This window comes from Panthera leo, chromosome F2 (genome assembly GCF_018350215.1).
Source record: "Panthera leo isolate Ple1 chromosome F2, P.leo_Ple1_pat1.1, whole genome shotgun sequence".
Classification (NCBI taxonomy): Eukaryota; Metazoa; Chordata; class Mammalia; order Carnivora; family Felidae; genus Panthera; species Panthera leo.
The window spans coordinates 38347642-38364795 of NC_056695.1; the positions used below are offsets into that span (position 1 = coordinate 38347642).

At 38.3% G+C, this 17154-nt stretch overlaps 1 protein-coding gene across 3 annotated transcripts in view; it reads left to right on the forward strand.

The window, feature by feature from the left end:
- Positions 1-17154, forward strand: part of LRRC69 (leucine rich repeat containing 69) — an 84367-nt gene continuing 67213 nt past the window's right edge. For 2 of the 3 annotated variants that reach the window (XM_042923527.1, XM_042923528.1), the window contains exons 1-2: positions 1-242; positions 14174-14300. In XM_042923527.1, the coding sequence (XP_042779461.1) occupies positions 72-242; positions 14174-14300 (298 nt within the window). In that variant the 5' untranslated portion in view covers positions 1-71. Of the gene's footprint in view, positions 243-4479; positions 4583-14173; positions 14301-17154 lie in introns of all 3 variants that reach the window. The other variant, XM_042923529.1, reaches the window with a different exon arrangement.

Here is a 17154-nt window from a genome sequence, read left to right on the forward strand (position 1 = left end):
AATAAGTAACTTAATCCCTAGTGATTACCTTCTCCCTTTTCTATTTCTTTTCTAAGGCCATCACTGAAAAGATGTTAGTAAGGGCACTGAAAGGTGGTAAAAATACTAAGATTGTTACTTTGAGTGGGAAGAAGATTACAAAGATGCCCTCATCATTAGATAAACTGCCTGGCCTCAAGACCTTAAACCTTCAGAATAACCGAATTTCCAAGGTGTGCTCAGAGATAAGCACCTTGACCCAGGTGAGGAATAAATAGCGTATCTTTTTGGACTGAGGTTGGAAAACAGGAAGAGAGAAAAGAGGTGAAAGAAAAATAAGGCTTTGATCTCTGGAGACGTAGCTCTGGGGAGACTTACTGTGGAGTGTTATTGGAGAGGCATCAAAAAGCTTTCTCCCTTAGGGGATTACATATGGTAGGGGAGAAGATGTTTCAACTTATTCATGTGCTCTTTGGCCCACATCTGGAATCAGAGGATTAGATCTCTGACACACTCATCTTCCTGGAGGCTGTCATCTGGAAAAGGGTTGGGAAACTGGATCTGCTTGTCTATCTTGGGGGCTCCATCTGGAAGTGAGGTTGAGGATCCCAGAGATGTTGTTCACCTTGGGGACTATCCTGAAGCTTTTGCATATTGAAGGAAGAGGCTTTGGGGTTGTAGGAAAGGGGTTCCTTTTCAATTTCCTAGAGCAGGCTGAACTTTGAAATGGGAGTGCTGGCAGGGAATGGGAAGGAGGAGACATTCATTTCTTCTGAAGCAGTCTTTTAGAGAAGGTTAGTATTTTAAATAAAGAATACCCTTTTTAAGAGCAACAGTTGACATGAATGAATCCCAGATGCTCATGTTAAATATTTCTGCCCAACAATGTGAAACTTCAGCTGCTAGAAATCTTGAGGTTGGGAGAAAGCAAGGGATATTAACTTGTAGTTTTCTTTTTTTCACTTCTAAACTGTTACCAAGCACTAAAAGAACGTATAAACAGTAAAGTCATTGCAGTTCACTAGTTCTGAGTTCAGAGTTACAAAACAAACAAACAAAAGACAAAAAAAAACTGTCTATTTTCTTACCTACCTCATTTCCTTTCAGGCTCATAAAATCATTTGAACTTGCAATCTGTGGTTGAGTGTTTGCCAAAAATAAGAGTAATATTCACAAACTCCTCCCTTTAATGATAATTTCCAGAAGTGAATATATATGGTTATAGGATGAGGATTTGGACTTTTCTGATAGGAGAGAGGAGTTTATATACAGAAGAATTTAGGATTTGACTGAGCCATGAACTAATTTTCTCCCCCCTACTTGATTGTTTTTTTCCATTAAAGTAACACAGTGCATTGTCTGAAGATAATCAAAAACCACAAAACCTTGTAAGAAAAAGCTACTACCTTCTGTCCCACTCTCCCCCATCTCCAATTCTGATCTCCATATATAACCATTTTTCACTCATCTTTTTTTCCCCTTGATTTGTGCATTTTAGATATCATTGTTCTTCATTCTTCCAAATACAACATATTTAGTTTCTCCATAGCTATCTTTTAAACTTAATATTACTGCACCTTCATTTCTGCTTTTCCCAACTACAGTCTCTTTTTAGTCCCCACTTTGTAAGATGACAATGTTAGCATCTCTACTCCATCGTCAGCTCTCCTTCCCTCTTCCCCACCAAAAATTTTAAACTTGTTACTTTAAAAATTTTTTTAAGGTTTATTTATTTATTTTGAGAGAGAGAGAGCAAGCGGGGTAGGGGGAGAGAGGGAATCCCAAGCAGGCTCCTCACTGTTAGCACAGAGCCCAATGTGGGGCTCGAACTCATAAACCATGACCTGAGCCAAAATCAAGAGTCAGATGTTTAACTGACTGAGTCATCCAGGTGCCCCTAAACTTGTTACTTTGATAACATGTAGAGCGTTTACAATATAGTCAGTTGTAACTGTGGTTAAATCTCTGTCTCTTGGAGAATTCTAAACTTCTAAAATATGTGTCATTAATAATTAAATATCATTCACACAGAATCAATTAATGTATTAGGATATCTTCTTCCTCATATACCATTTTTGCTCCCTTGGAGTTTCCAATTGCCTTTCTTTCATTCTTGTGTCTTTTGCCTTTGTTGTGGCCTCATTTTCTTTCAAACTTGATTATGTAGCATATTTTATTAAATATGCTTTTTCCTTGAGTGTCTTCCCTCCAGGAGCCTCCATTCTCCTGCCCCAGTCTAAGCTGATTACTACACAGGTTCACTGGATACTGTCAGTCTAGGGCATCCCTTTGTGGTTCTCCTGAATTGGACCCACTGTGTCCTGTGGCCCATATGTTCCTCTTTCTTGGTTTCCTTTGTTATTTTGTAGAAGTTAAGTCTGCAGATACCATCCGAGTCTGGGTATGTGGTAGTTTAATTTTTTGAACTCTTGTGTATCTGAAAACATGTATTCTTCCTTCATGTTTGCTTAGTAGTTGTTTAGTCAAAAATTACAGACTGTAAAATACATTTCCTCAGGAAAAAAAAGCCTGGGTCTGATTATCATTACTTTGTCTTCTTGTGGCTCTCCCAGTACTTATCTCCTTATCCTTTTATTTATGACAGCCTCTAAAATTTTGACTTCTGTTAACTCACAATTTCCTTAAATAGGGAGCTGGCAAAACTCAGTCCTTAGAAATTAGGTTTCTTGTGGTCTCCTTTGTATTTCTTTTTTTTTTTTTAAGTTTGTTTGTTTATTTATTTATTTATTTACTTCCTTACTGATCATGACCTGAGCTGAAATCAAGAGTTGGGTGCTTAACTGAACCGCCCAGGCGCCCCTATTGCAGTCAACCTTTAAAGCACTATACAAGTCAGATTCAGGCTAACGCCATTGTTTAGCTATTCATGAGTTAGCAGTTTTCTCAGATTGAGTCTCCACGGTTGTGGAATTTTGAAAAAAATCAATCTCTCCTTTATTTCTCTTAAGTTTATTTATTTATTTACTTGAGAGCAAGAGCACATGCACCTGTATGAGTGAGCGAGTGGGGGAGGGGCTGAGAGAGGGAGAGAGGACCTTAAGCAGGCTTCAAGCTGCCAGCACAGGAGCCCAATGTGGGCTTAAACCCATGAACCCTGAGACCATGATCCCAGCTGAAACCAAGAGTCAGACGCTCAACCAACTAAGCTACCCAGGCACCCTTCAATCTCCCCTTTATAATGGGAGTTCTAGAAGTAGCTCGAATAAAATGTGCTAGATACCTTCCAAAGATATAGATTGTTCATACGGTTCAGAAATACTGCATAGTTATTCCCACGATTTCTAACGGCAAGGACAGACGATAGTTTCTGAAAAGAAGAGAGGTAAGAGGGGCTGCTGGCCCTGGAGGAGCATTTGGGAGCCTTGGATATCTTAACTGGTGCAGCCACTTACCGGCTAAATAAAAGGAGCTTAATCCCCGTGGGTCTCAATTTCTGCCTTCATTTACTCAGTCCATGCAGAAGTATTGAGCACCATCTGTGTGTCAGGTGTTTGGAACTGGTGATTCAGCAATAGGTGAAAACCCCTGCCTTCATGGAGCTTCCGTTCCAACGAGAAGGGCTGTAAGAAACAAACAAGCAAAACAAACAGGACGTGACGCAATGATCAGTGCTAAGGAGAAGAACACAGCAGAGAAGGCAGGCAGGGCATGTCGTGGAATTCAAGCCCAAACGTTGAGGAATGATCTAAGCCACAAAGTGTCCTTGTGATCTTTATAACCTGGTGATATGTATGTCACAGTTCTAAGATCAGAATTTTTCTTCTAACCATTTTCTACAAAACCCCTGAATGTATTTTTCAAAAGTTAGTTTGAACTCTTTCTTGTATTGCTTCAGAGCCTACCTTTTATTAGTAATTATTGAAAGTATCTCCCTACCACTTTTTGAGGGGGTCTATACTGTGCTTGCTTTTTGGACTAGCCTTTTTATTTTATCATCGTAGGAAGTCCACTTTGCCCCAGTATTCTGATTTTTGGTCATATTTTCTACAAAATAAAAAACATGAAAATAGTCTTGATATTTTTTAAGTTCCTGAAACAAAAATAATACTTTTAAATTTCAGCACCCATAAAATGCTATCGAATAGAATAACAACATAAATCATTTCTTGAGAGCCAGGCACAACGCTAGGAATTCCGTTCCTCTTCAAGGAAGTTAGTATCCTCATATTGTTAAATAACATGTATGGTTTGGTAAGAGGTTAAGTCACTTGTTGAGGTCACTCAATCAGTGACTACATCTATAAAATGAGGTCTCTTTCAAGGTTGCTTTCAGCTGTCCAGGTTCATTATTTATATATTTAGTGTGAAATTTACCAGGGTGTGGTGTTCAATTTGTAGTTTCTGAAAACAAAAACTGGGTTGCCTAAAAATTGCAGGTTTGAATGCTACATGGATTGTCCCCACTTTCCATTTGTTTACGTATGCGTTTGTTTAACAAATATTTACCATTCATCTTCTTGTGTCTGTGCTGGTTCCAAGGATATAAATGTGAAAAACACATGGACCCTATCTCCTTGTTTGAGGATTAAGTTGAATGTTAACATATGTGAAGCTCAAGGCCTGGTACATAGGAACTTTTCAAATAAGTTACAGTTGCTATCATAATTAGTATTACCATTATAGTGTAACTGGTAAAAAGGGTAAAGTGGGAGGAGTTTCTTTAGAAAATATAGATCGTATTTCTTCTTTCTTTGCTTATTTGACTAGTGAAACTGGAAAATTTTAATCACTTCTAATGACATGAAAAATACGAGTTGATGCCCTATAATTTATGATGAATGCATTTGGTCTGTGACTGATGAAGTGCTGGCATATCAACAATTTTCAAAGAAGCATTTTATAACTCTTGAGGGTGGTGACCTTGTCTTGTTCCTAGTGCCTGGCACCTAGTAAACCATACAATGTAGACTTGAGTGGAATGGGATGGAAGCCATTTTCAGAGTTCAGCTTAACCAAACACAGTGTTACCATAATTATGGCATCATCTAGGAACAAAGTTCCCTCATAGGTAAATCAGTCATAGTTTCAAAATCCCCAGAGAAACAAATAGCCATCATCTCTAATTGTGTGTAGCAGTGTTGACATGCATCATAAGGTCCAATGGCAGTACAGTAATACTCCTTTATGAGGCTCACGTGTGTGGCTGCCCAGAACAAAGATACAGTCTACCAGTTTCTTATTTGACCATAAACAATTGACAGTAAATAAGGCCAACCCTAAGCAGAGTTGGGTAGTTTGTAAATTTGTTATTGTGGTCCTGGTCTCTCCTTTTTCTATTTTCACTGTCCTCCTTGATGACCCCTAACACAATCAACTTCCTTTCTGCCTCCGACCCTTCCTCCCTCGCTTACTAGCTTGCTTCCTTCTATCTGTCCTTCCTTCCGATGTTCAGCAAATAGTTATGTGTGCCTGCAGTGGATGAGGCATCGTGCTGGATTTGGGCAACAGAGAAAGGAATAAAAACACTCATGTGTCCCAATTCTCAGGTCTGTTTATACAGACAGATGTAAAATTACTATTGTGAAAAGTCCCATGAGGGAGAATTATACTGTGCTAGGAGCATCTCTAGTTAGAAAATTAAGAGAAGGTGGTCCTGAGAAGTGCAACGGAGTTAAGACCTGGAGGATGGGTTATGCAGAGGGACACAGGAGGGATGGCACAAGCAAGGACTCGCCTCTCTCCCTCCTTGGGTGTTCTGCGTCTCACTCTCTAAGCTTAGTAGAACAGAGGGAGCTGATGTCATCTGTCCTGTTGGTCAGCAGTGCTATCCTTTCTTCTGTCCTTATCCACTGGAAATCTCTTCTTCTTCCCTCAATAGGTAAGGCCTCTGTTTTCTAAGCCTGGCTTTTCTATCAAACAGAGATTGATTATCCTGCTTTCCTGTATCTGTCCAGGTACAGAGGCACCTAGGAGTTCCTTCTCTCCAAGCTTCTTTACTCTTCCTTTGCATCTGCTTCTTTGCCCAAGCCTGTGTTAAGCCTCTTACACCCTTTCTGGAACTTCAGCATCCTCTGCTGGAAGCAGTCAGCCTCTAGAAGAGACTAAGCCTCTTCTCTCACTTGCTGGCTGGGTGATGTGAAACAACTCACATTATCTCTGTGCCCTGCTTGTCTCATCTCTAAAACACGCTTCATTATTCTTAGTGCCTAAGGTTGCTATTAACATTACCTTGTATAGAGTGCCTTCATACTGGTTACTTAGGAAGTTTTAGCTCCTACCCCAAAGGTACCTAAATATAAGGTATTAACATTACCTTGTATAGAATGCCTTACCCTACTGGTTACTTAGAAAATTTTAGCCCCTACCCTCAGATATCCAAACGCTCCATTCTTCCAAATACCTCAGGTTTTACATTTTTAATTGAATGTCAGTTTTGTGCTGTAATTCCCCTTTTCTGATAGTTTGAAACTCTTGTCTGTTTCCTCTGTATTCTTTCCTTAAGAAGCTTCTGACAGGATGCTAACAGGTAATTCTTTGTTAATGATTTTAGTATAAATGCTAATCAGAGAGCCCTTCTTATACTGAGTGAATAGGACTTGCCCATTCCATGACACTGGATTTAACCCTGGGCTCTAAGGGGACAGGGCTTAAAGGTTGTAGGGATCTCTAGAGATTAGATGCCATGCTGGACCTTAGAACTTTTGCCTCTCTTTCCAATGAAATTACAATTGTTTTGGGAAATCTGACATTGCGTACTAAGAAGTTTCCGTGAAATTAAATAATAGTTTTGAAATCTGTAAACTTATTCAAATAAACAAATTCTTTCAGAAATAGCTGGACTTAGAAGAAGCATTTGGCAATTGTGTTAAACTGTGGTTTTAAAGATGCCACAGATTCCTTTAAAAAAAAAAAAAAAGCATTTATAAGAATTAGCAGAGTGAGCCATAATGCCACCCTCCCTGATAGGCCTTGGCCATATACACGCTAGTAAAAAATGTAAAAATTCTGTTAGTCTTCTCTCATTAATTTGGTTACATTATTTTTATTAAAGAGCTTACAGAACTTGACATTATATTATGCACTACTTAGGTATAGCAAATGGGAACATTCACTGTCCTTAAGGAATTTAAGGATTAATAATCACATACTAGATCAAGCATATACATATACATATACATGTTATAGGCAAGTGATCGAACAGCTTATTCCAAAGTGGTATCATCAAGCATGATTTAGTTCAAAAAGATGTCCAGATAAAATGGACATTTGAACTCAGTTTTTTTACACTTCTAAAAATGTTTTTATCCAAGTAGTCATAGATAGCATTTTAAACATCAAATAAACAGTTGAAAGACACAATAAATAGCACAAAGTTCTCCAGTGGTAATTAATAGCTACAAGCACAGTATAATTAAATGTTAGGAGAAGTTTCCTGGTATAAGTTCTAGGCATACATATGATAGGTCTTGCATTGAAATGAGTATAGGGGCTAGTGAAAATGAGCAGATGGCTAGAATAAGGAAAGCAGGCAACCCCTTAGAAGAAAGTAAACCAAGATGGGAAGATTGGAGCGGATTGAGCTCAACAGATACTTGATTTTGAAATAAAAAAAAAATGATATAGAGCCATATGAGTATTCCACCCACAGTATGAACCATTAGCTTGCAGAAATGATCTAAGCAGGCAGCATTCAACTAATGTTTATTGAGAAGCTATTCTATTTCAGACACTGTTCTTTGGATGCTAGATGAACACAAAGAGACCCTGTCATTGCAAAATTTCCAACTTAATAGTAAAGGTATAACATATACATGAATCACTACAACACAGAGCAGAAGATAATAATTGGTCATAGAAAGCACGTAGTGCTTGGGGTGCCTTGGTGGCTCAGTCAGTTAAATTTCTGACTTTGGCTCAGGTCATGATCTCATGGCTCATGAGTTTGAGTCTCGTGTTGGGCTCTGTGCTGACAGCACGGAGCCGGGAGCCTGCCTTGAATTCTGTGTCTCTGTCTCTCTCTGCCCCTCCCCTGCTCACCCTCTGTCTCTCCCTCTCTGTCTCTCTCAAAAATAAATAAACATTAAAAAAAATTAAAAACAAGAAAGCAAGCAAGCAAGCACACAGTGCTATAAAACTACAAAAGGAAGGTGGCTTCCTGGGGAAGATGGTTTATGCCAAGGGGGACCAGTAAATACAGAAACCTATTACAATAATTGGAGAACTAAGGTATAGTGATAGTTTAATGGAAACAGAATCCTGAAACACATTATCACTAGAAACAATAAAAATTTTTTTCCCAACAAAATTGACAATTTAACAGAAAGTCATTATTCTGTGGCCAACATTTTTCTCTTCCCTGAAAACGTCATTGAAAAGGGATCATGACCTCAGCCAAAGTCGGCGCTTAACTGACTGAGCCACCCAGGCACCCCTGGGTGCCTGGTATTTTTGAAACCCTTTGTGAATTGAATACCATTTGGAACAGCCTTGTCAAGGTATCTCAAATACCTCACCTCAAACAACTTGTCAAGAAATCCCAGTTAGCTCGGCTCAAACATCACCTTCTCAGGGAAGTCTTCTCTTATGACCCAATCTGGCCTTGAGTACTTTCCAACCCATTATCCTGTTTTCTTTCCTTTATATGAAGCCCTTAACACTAACAGAAATTACTTGTTTACTTATTTGTTGCCTGTCTTGCTTCCCAACATATAAGCACTATGAGAGAGGGACCGTGGGTGTCCTTGTCACTCTAGCACTCAAAACACCACGCACATAATAGACACATAATAAATATGATTGAGTTAATAGAGCATTTAGGTTGGGTCTTGAGGTGTTTGTCACAGGTAATTCAGTCCTGTTATAGTGTCTCTGGAACTTCTGTATAATTTATGTAATCTAGGCTGAACTTCTGACATATTTGTTCTGATGACAGAGTGTAACCCCACAGTCTTTCAGATACCTTTATGAATTTAAAGGTCATAACCAAATCTTTTAGTTACCCTATTCTATCAGGAATAATTCCAGTTCCATTCACTCCATCTTAATGTTAACACTGGAATCCTTTAAATCTTGAGGTTTTCATGTCACAGTTTTGGTGTGGAGCTCAGAATTTCACACGGTAGCCTTTTCTAGCCAAACGGCCATGTATTTAATGTGTCCTCCAAAGCAGGTGACTTTTCCTGGGTCATCTATCCATTTTATATCATCTTTGGAGCTGTTCAATCAGAAAACCAGCTGTGATTTTCAGCTACCCTACCACATTTGCTCAGATTGCTCTTCAAAATTACATTTCCTCAAACCTCATTACATCTCCTCCTCCAAGCAGATGGTTTTGTTTCATATTTCATTGGAAAAATAGATACTGTCAGTCAGGAACTCCCTCCTATTTTATCACCCAATCCATCCATGGCCCTGATCTGCATGTACCTTCTCCACCTTCCTTCATACAACCTTGGTGAAGAGTCCTTACTCTTATGCAGGGCCAGGACCCACATGTACTCTGGATCACATCCTTTTTCATTTTCTAAAGGATTTTTTTTTTAAAGTAGGCTCCACACCCAATGTGGGGCTTGAACTCACCATCCTGAGATCAAGAATCGTATGTTCTACGAACTGAGCCCGCCAGGTGCCCTTCACTTTCTAAAGATTTTGATCCTGCAATGATCCCTCTCCTTATATCATTAGTTTCTCATTCTCTGCAGAATTATTTCCATCAGCATATCAATAAGCTATACTATCTTTTATTTTTGAAGAAACAAACCCTACAGCTCCCTGATAAGTTTTTAAGATCCCTTTATAGCAAAAGTTCTTAAAAGAATTGTCTGTTACCCATTATCTTCACTTTTTCACATTTTCTCCATAGCCCACTTCAATCAGCATTTCTTCCCCAACACTTCACCCCTATTGCGAAGGCCACTAATGATTTTCATGTTGCTAAATCCTGTGGTTATTTCTATGCTTTTATTTTACTTAACTTTCCCTTGGGATCTGACCTGTATCTTCTTTTTAAAAACAGCTTTCTTTTCCTTTTCTTTCCCCTTGGCTTCTGTGACACCACGTATGTTGGAGAACCTAAGTCACAGATTTTTGTCATTTATTGAGGCTGTGCTCTCAGAATAAACCTGTAAAAGTGTGAGGAAGCAGAACAGGGCAGGGAAAGAATTAAGGTTATGATGTGATTTCAGGAGAAATTTAGCCTCAGCCTTATCCCATCAGAGTTCTGGAACATGCCTTGCGCCACAGAGGCAAAGGGGCTGGCTGTTACATCCCTGCATCCATTATGGGATATAGGCCACCTTAGGAGGATGGAGTAGAGGCATAACCTTCCAGGCATTTCCAGGTAAAGTGTCTCCTAGTAACCAAAGGAAATTCTTCACAGAAGGATGCAGGAGAAAGTCCTCCATAGGAAAAATCCAGGTCCTGAAGACTGAACACTGTCTCAATAAAGCAGATCTGCTCTACCAGACGCTGTAGGTGTCGCACCATCCCTGTCTACCTCACTGGCCATTCCTTCTCCTCCTCTGCTAGTCTCAATCCTCTCCTCACACCCTCATCCTCACTGATCTCTTACCATCCCACATGATACCTTTTACCTGGTAAAAGCTCAGATTTCACCCTCTGGTCTTGACTACTGCAGAGAATTCTAGACTTGCATTTATAACTGTCTACTTTTCTCCAGAAAGAAATGCAGCCCTGTCAACCCTTTGTTTTTAGGTCAGTGAAACCCATTTCATTTCATCTGATAATAAATTTGCCTTGTTTTAAGTCGCTAAGTTTGTGGTAATTTGTTATAGTCCAATAGGAAAGTAATATAAGCATAGACTCTGGATTAAGTCTTTCTACTAGAATGGCTACATGAATATATTTGAACTTCACCTTTACAAAAGAATAAAGCCTTCAAGATGGTATATGATGGTCATTCTCAGTGGAAGGCAGGTATAAAAGCAAAACCTTTTCCATGAATTCTCAGGACATGGAATTTCATTGCAAATATACTATGCTTTATATTACTTTAAATCATTAACATACATCCGTATCAAATACCAGATGATATTGAAATATAAACCATAATTTGCCTAAAAATTCTTATTTTTCTTGTCTTATGTTAAAGTCATTAATTTGTCAAGACTCCCATGATTCTGGGGCACCTGTCTGGCTCAGTCGGTAGAGCATGTGACTCTTGATCTCAGTATCGTCAGTTCAAGCCCCACCTTCGGTGTAGAACTTACTTTAAAAAAAAAAAGAGGGGCGCCTGGGTGGCTCAGTCGGTTGAGTGTCCGACTTCGGCTCAGGTTATGATCTCACGGTTCGTGAGTTTGAGCCCCGCGTCGGGCTCTGTGCTCATGGCTCAGAGCCTGAAGCCTGCTTCGGATTCTGTGTCTCCCTCTCTCTCTGCCCCTCCCCCACTTGTGCTCTCTCAAAAATAAATAAATGTAAAAAAAAAATTAAAAAAAAAAGACTAAAGACTCCTGTGATTCCTTTTTTATACCTTTTAATATTAAAACTCTGAAGGCTAGTATTGAAACCAGGAGTTGGTATTGAAATATGAATGGTAAATTCTGTTTGGGAGTGAAAGAAAAGACTCTTTTTATATCTTGGGAATTACAATTAGATCTCAAATAAAAAAAATTATAATTTTTTAGGGACCAATCCTGTATCAGTGATATATTGGATTAGAAGATCAAGGAGTATCTTTCTTTCTTATGTGCGGTTCTTCCTACATCTCACCAATCAGTCATTATATGATAGGAGGATCTCAGATCCTGGGTCATATTTCTAATTTCAAGAAATTAGCCCCTTGCCGAGTTTTTTCTTTTTTAATTCAAGTATAATGAACAGACAATGCTATATTAGTTTCAGGTGTACAATATACTGATTTAAGTTCTATATATTTCTCAGTGCTCATCAAGATAAGTCTACAAGATAAGAGGGGGGTGAAACAGATAAAGGGGATTAAGAGTACACTTATCTTGATAAATCCTTTGCCAACTTTTTAAAGGTTTTGATTCTGTGGGTCGCAATATTAGGATACTCTTTGAGATGCTCAAGTGAATTACGAATGAATCATTATTTGTGTTTTTAAATGCCTTTGGAATGGTTTGCATTACAATTTTAATAAAGTTCGGTGGTTTAATTAAAAATTAAATTGTGCTTTAATTAACATAAGATGTTTGAACATGAAGATTAAATAAACTTTAGTTATAAAGCTCATTTTATGTGTATGTGAAATAATTGTTTAAGATTATGCTGACATTTTCTTAGGTTACATGAATCTCAACAAAGGTCCTTTTTAAAATATATATAAAAATAATTTTAATGTTGAAATTGTAAGGTATCACATATGTGTAAGGCATTGTCAGACATAAATTTTGAATAGAAAGAATTTTTTATAGAACAATAACCAAGAATAATGATGCTATTTTTCATAGCAGTCAATTTAGTTGGCCTTTCCTTGTTTTGAATTACTATATTATTTTCAGCACATTCTTCCTAACATTTCTCATTTCTATTCCAACATTTTTACTCTGACATGCACGTTTCTTGTGTCTTATCATTTCAATTTTTCATGCAACATACCCAACAGACTGTTTTTTAAATTTAATTTTTTTCTTCCAAGTATTTATTTCAATTCCAGCTAGTTAACATGCAGTGTAATATTAGTTACATGTTTAGAATTTAGTGATTCGTCACTTAGATACCACATCCAGTGCTCATCACAAGCACCCTCTTCAATACTCATCACTCATTTAACCCATCCCCCTGCTCACCTCCCCTCCAGCAAATGTTAATTTGTTCTCTATAGCTAAAAGTCTGCTTTATGGGTTTGCCGCTCTCTTTTTTCCCCACTATGTTCATCTGTTTTGTTTCCTAAATTCCACATATGAATGAAATCCTACAGTATTTGTCTTTTTCTGACTTATTTTGCTTAGCATAATATTCTCTGGCTCCATCCACATTGTTGAAAATGGCATGATTTCATTTTTTTTGATGGCTGAGTGATATTCCATTCCATATATATATATATAGATATATATATAGATATATATATATATATCTATATATATATCTATATATATATATCTATATATCACATCTTCTTTATCCATTCATCAGTTGATGGACATTTGGGCTCTTTCCATAATTGGCTATTATTGATAGTGCTGCTATAAACATTGGGGTGCATCCTTTTGAATCAATATTTTTGCATACTATGGATAAATACTTAGTAGTGCAATTGCTGGGTCTTAGTGTAGTACCATATTTAACTTTTTGAGGAACCTCCATACTGTTTTCCAGAGTAGCTGCACCAGTTTGCATTCCCACCAGCAGTGCAGATTCCCCTCTCCCTGCATCCTTGCCAACATCTGTTGTTTCCTGTGTTGCTAATTTTAGCCATTCTGACAGGTATGAGATGGTATCTCATTGCAGTTTTGATTCATATTTCCCTGATGATGACTGATGTTGAGCACCTTTTCATGTATCTATTAGCCATCTGGATGTCTTCTTTGAAAAAAATGTCTTCTGCCCATTTTTTAACTGGATATTTGTTTGTTAGGTGTGGAGTTTTATTATTTATATATTTTGGATACTAACCCTTTATCAGATATGTCATTTACAAATATCTTCTCCCATTCTGAAGGCTGTCTTTTAGTTTTGTTGATTGTTTACTTTGCTGTGCAGAAGCTTTTTATTTTGATGAAGTCCCAATAGTTTATTTTTACTTTTATTTTCCTTGCCTCTGGAGACATGTCTATTAAGGAGTTGCTCTGGCCGAGGTCAAAGAGATTGCTGCCTGTGTACTCCTCTAGGATTTTGATTGTTTCCTGTCTCACATGTAGGTCTTTCATCCACTTTGAATTTATTTTTGTGTATGGTGTAAGAATGTGGTCTAGTTTTTTTCTTTTGCATGTTGCTGTCCAGTTTTCCCAGCACCATTTGTTGAAGAGACTGTCTTCTTTCCATTGGATATTCTTTCCTGCTTTGTTAATTATTAGTTGACCTTATGGTTGTGGGTCCATTTCTGGGTTTTCTATTCTGTTCTATTGATCTATGTGTCTGTTTTTGTGCCAGTACCATACCGTCTTGATCACTACAGCTTTGCAATATACGTTAAAGTCAGGAACTGTGATGCCTCTATCTTTGCTTTTCTTTTTCAAGGTTGCTCTGACTATTCAGGGTCTTTTCTTTGAAGGTGAATAATACATGAATTCATTAAACTTATGTATGTTTACAGTTGACAGTACTAAATCTGGGAAATAATCTTTTAGAAGAAATTCCAGAAGAGATGAAATACCTTACATCCCTGAAGAAGCTTCATTTATTTGGAAATAAGATTTGTAAATTTGCATCTGGAGCATGTGGTAAGTTAGTCATAGAAGAGCAATATTATAAGGCCAAACTTAATATCCTTATATTGAACAAATGCAAAAGTAAAAAATTTTACCTTTTAATAATTTTTTGTTGGAGTTATTTACACATTGCTCTTGAAATTAAGGAATTCTTGGGACTTTTTTTTCAACTATTGTACTAGGTGGATCTAAGAAAAGAAGTTAGTATTAGATTAATGAATATCCCGTTTTCAGAATCAGTGTATATTTTGACTCTTGAATCTGGGCACCCTTTCTCTGTACCTAAGAGGAGACTAGTTGAAAATCAAATCAAGAAAAGTTCTTCTTGGGCGCCTGGGTGGCTCAGTCGGTTAAGCGTCCGACTTCAGCTCAGGTCACGATCTCACGGTCCGTGAGTTCGAGCCCTGCGTCAGGCTCTGGGCTGATGGCTCAGAGCCTGGAGCCTGCTTCTGATTCTGTGTCTCCCTCTCTCTCTGCCCCTCCCCTGTTCATGCTGTGTCTCTCTCTGTCTGAAAAATAAATAAACGTTAAAAAAAAAAATTAAAAAAAAAAGTTCTCCTTATTTTTTACACTTTTTATTTTGTCTCAATTTTAAGCTACAATCTTTGATCAAGATGTTAAGATTGAAATCAATTTGAGGAGGACTTTAAAGAAAAAATATGAGATCCAATAATTGGCATTTTTTTTTTGGTGTTTCCTTTCAAACTATAACTTCTCCATTCAATAGGAGACTCTTCCAATTGAATACAGGTAGAGTGGGCTTAAAGACAAAACATATGACAAAGAGATCTAGGTGATTTTTATAGCTTCATATACTCATGTACAACACTTTGTCATTGTAAGGCTTTGACCCTACTAATAAAACTAAAGCTATGTTATGAAATTTATAAGGTTCTGTGGACTTTTGAGATGTGGGTGCTATATATAATCCCTGTCATCATTAAGCAGCATTTACTAAGGATATGATTGGGGGGGGCGAAATTAGGGGTATATTTGGCAAATAGCACTAATAGACTCTGGTACCATCTTTTTACTTTAAGATCTTAAATCATGTATCTTGAAGAAATATTTTTTTTTCAAAATAAGAACAGTAACAAACACTTATTAATGTTCATGCACATTATATATGCAAAGCCATTGATTCAGGGTTCAATTACAATCTACTTAGGAAGAAAACAGTTTACATGCGAAAAAATTAAGGGCATGAAAACAAGCAGAGAATTTTATAAACTATTTTACAAACTCTACTTTGGGGACAAACATGGGCAAAACCTGATACATATAAATAATATTACGCAACCTAATTGATGCTAATTTAAGGCTTTCTTAAAGAAAAATTTTGTTTTGTGTGCCCATAAATTTGAGGTTTATAAAATATATGTAATCTCTGTATAGTAGTCTCTGGATTTCTTGGCTTTGGGCTGTTGAACTTTGGAAATCCCATGTGAGTGGCAGAAATTATGTTCTATGGCATGTTCTTATTAACCAAGGGCAGAAGCAGTTTTGTGTCAGGTAGTTGAGCATTATCTGGCATGTATTACATGACTCTGTCCCCCCTCACCAGACCAGGGGGCTGGGCCAGAGCTAGATTTGTGTCCCATGGTGGGCCAGTATTTGTCTCTTTCTTGGGAATTACGATAGAATCCAAAACAGTTTAATCGGTCTGAGCTAATCATATGAACTAAGGCAGAGGTTGCAAACTGGTGGCCTGTGGGCTGAAACTGGTTCACCAATAAGTTGGTTCTATTTTGACTGCCTTTTAAAAAATGTGAATTAGGGTACCAAAACTTGCAAATCAAAAGAGTTCACAAAAAGAAAAAAAATCTGGTTCTCTGGATCTTTTTCATCCGCTTGTTTTAAGAAAGAAAGACAAGGCAATACTGGAAGCATATTCCTACATGATAGCAATGGCCAGGGGCTGGCTGAATGGCAGCTGGCCTGTTAGATAAGGCCGGTGCTCACCAGTTCAGCACACTCCTGCCAGTTACACTCTGGCCAGGGCCACTACTACCGTTTCAGTTAACTTCTCAGCTCCTGCAGGCATTTCAGTTCAAGAACTGTCTACCCTGTCTGTGAACATACAAACGCAGGAGCTGTAGGATGGCTATCGATATAGGGAAAATTAGAGAAAATCTGTTCAAAAGAAAAGCCTGGGGAATGGGGCAAAGAAAGGAGTAGCGAGAGACAATATGAATGTGAAGCTGAGAGAAGCTGTAATGAGAAATAAAACTCTACGTTCTGCAGAGACTCCCGGAGAGTATATCCCCCCAGACTTTGAGCAGCTCCTGGGAAAGACAGCATTAGCCTACAGCGTGGTATGGTGTCTTTGGACATCACAACCTGGTTCAATGGTTCAGAAGAAGCATGAGAAGCCCAAGAAACCCTGGCATGATCATTTCTGTGATTACCAAGAGCAACCAAAGGCCTATGTATATACATACACAACCAAACATATCTATATGAGCCTATAATTACATAGCACTACATATAGGTTATGTATATATACACATATATTTATATTAATATGATATACCCCTCATCCCCCATCCCGAGGGCTGAGGGCCCAGTGTATTGGGAGGCAGGAACAGCCATGGCCTGGTTCTCAGAGAAGTTCAAAGCCAAGCCCAAAAGGGAGAAGCTTACCGCGGAGACGTACCTGGAGCCACCGTGCACCACACCTGGAGTCACAGATGTGGAGTTCAAGGGCCTGGTGGTGCTGCCTGGGAAGATGGGCCTCAATGAGAGGCTGGCAAGCTGCATACCTGGAAATTTTCCCACTGGCCGGCCTGCAGGACAGCGCCATCTGAGAATTCTGCGCCGGGGAGGTGCGCCTGATACGCTGCGTGGACACGCAGTGCTGTCGGTT